The 1,533-nt window shown below is 41.0% G+C and overlaps 1 protein-coding gene across 2 annotated transcripts in view; it reads left to right on the plus strand.

The window, feature by feature from the left end:
- Nucleotides 1–1,154, plus strand: part of LOC103611050 (zinc finger protein 39-like) — an 18,593-nt gene extending 17,439 nt beyond the window's left edge. For both annotated transcript variants that reach the window (XR_552271.1, XM_008595085.1), the window contains exons 2-3: nucleotides 255–381; nucleotides 633–1,154. Coding sequence is in view for 1 of the 2 variants with exons in the window: in XM_008595085.1 (XP_008593307.1) it covers nucleotides 255–381; nucleotides 633–766 (261 nt within the window). In the remaining variant the exon portion in view is untranslated. The remainder of the gene's footprint in view (nucleotides 1–254; nucleotides 382–632) is intronic.
- Nucleotides 1,155–1,533: the final 379 nt, after the last annotated feature.

Here is a 1,533-nt window from a genome sequence, read left to right on the forward strand (position 1 = left end):
TCACTAGCAACAAGAATGATGCTAGACCTATAAGGTAAGCTTTATAATCATGTTTTTAGTAGTTCATAAATTATTACAAAGGCAGAATGTGTCTTCTGTGATTTTTCTTTCTCCCACCATGTAGAGTACAAAGAAGCTACATCTTATGTAACACACCTATGACACACACACACACATGGAAGCCTGCCCTCCCAGATTCCTGTCGTGTGATCCAGGGCTGATGATTTGAGTTGAGGGGAAATGTGTCATTACAGGGATTGGTGTCGTTTGAGGATTTGGCTGTGGACTTCACCTGGGAGGAGTGGCAGTACCTGGATGATGCTCAGAGGAGCCTGTGCAGGGATGTGATGCTGGAGACCTATAGCAGCCTGGTGGTGTTGGGTGAGTGAAACTCCATAGTAAGTCCTAGGAGCACCACTTTCTTCTTTGTTGATAAATATAGGAACCACTTATAGGGTTGAATTCTATTTAGGTAAGATTTCATTTTATGGAGAATGTGAGTGGAGAATGTAAATGTCATCAGTCTCTAACTGGCCCCTTCATCGCACAGCTTCTGAAGCCAAGCTCTTGTCATTCTTGTAAGGACCTGACTTAGCAGGTTTACAAAGTTCTGTGTTGTTTCTTATTAACAGGCTGCTACATTCCCAAATCAGAGGTGATCTTCAAGTTGGAGCAGGGAGCAGAGTCATGGACATTAGAAGAAACCCTCAACCAGAGCCTACAAGGTCAGTCAGTGCATAATGGGCAGGGAGGCAGGGAAGAGTAAAGCCCAGCATTTGTTGGTCATGTTCTGCTGTTTCTGCCATTTTTTCCATAGGTCCCAGATCTGAACACAGCTTGTCTGTTTGCAGAAAACACATGCCTTATATAATCTCCAAGGATGACTGTCACATGTATACCCCCACGTTTTATTCTCCTAAATGTTTTTAAAATGTTTTCACATTTTATTGCATCTTATTGGATTGTGTTTTACACATGCATTCTATGTAATGAATCAGGAGAAATAATACTTTACATTTGACTCTATTTTCTCTCACACCTCACATGGAATCCATAGAATTTTTTTTCTGTTTTCTCACTACCTCTATTGCCACATGGTTACATCCACCTCAGTCTCTCACAGAGGTGCTTCCAGAGAGTCAGATCACATCTGGAACAGCTTTCCTGCCCCTTCCACATTTCCAGGCTCTTTCTGAGTACGTGCAGCCAAGTGCACCACCTGCCTTCTCATTGTGATTTTTCTGCAAGGGTCCTGTTCAGTCTTTGAAGTCTTACCTTTATTTTCCACTCCCAAGTCCCTCATAGTTAATTACATAAGTCTGTAGGTCTAGAAGCCCAAAGGTGTCCAAGATTCAAGACTTTTTTTCTATTAGCTTCTTAGATGTTAGATCAAAGGAATTGGATAGAAACTAGTTTAATCTCTAAATATCTTGTCATCCTGAAAACTTAAAAGTTTGCAAGAGCATGTTATATACTTTAGAAATCAGTATAACAAATGATCAAGCCAGTCTAAATGAGGGGCCATACAATAGC

This window comes from Galeopterus variegatus, unplaced genomic scaffold (genome assembly GCF_000696425.1).
Source record: "Galeopterus variegatus unplaced genomic scaffold, G_variegatus-3.0.2 Scaffold12309, whole genome shotgun sequence".
Lineage (NCBI taxonomy): Eukaryota > Metazoa > Chordata > Mammalia > Dermoptera > Cynocephalidae > Galeopterus > Galeopterus variegatus.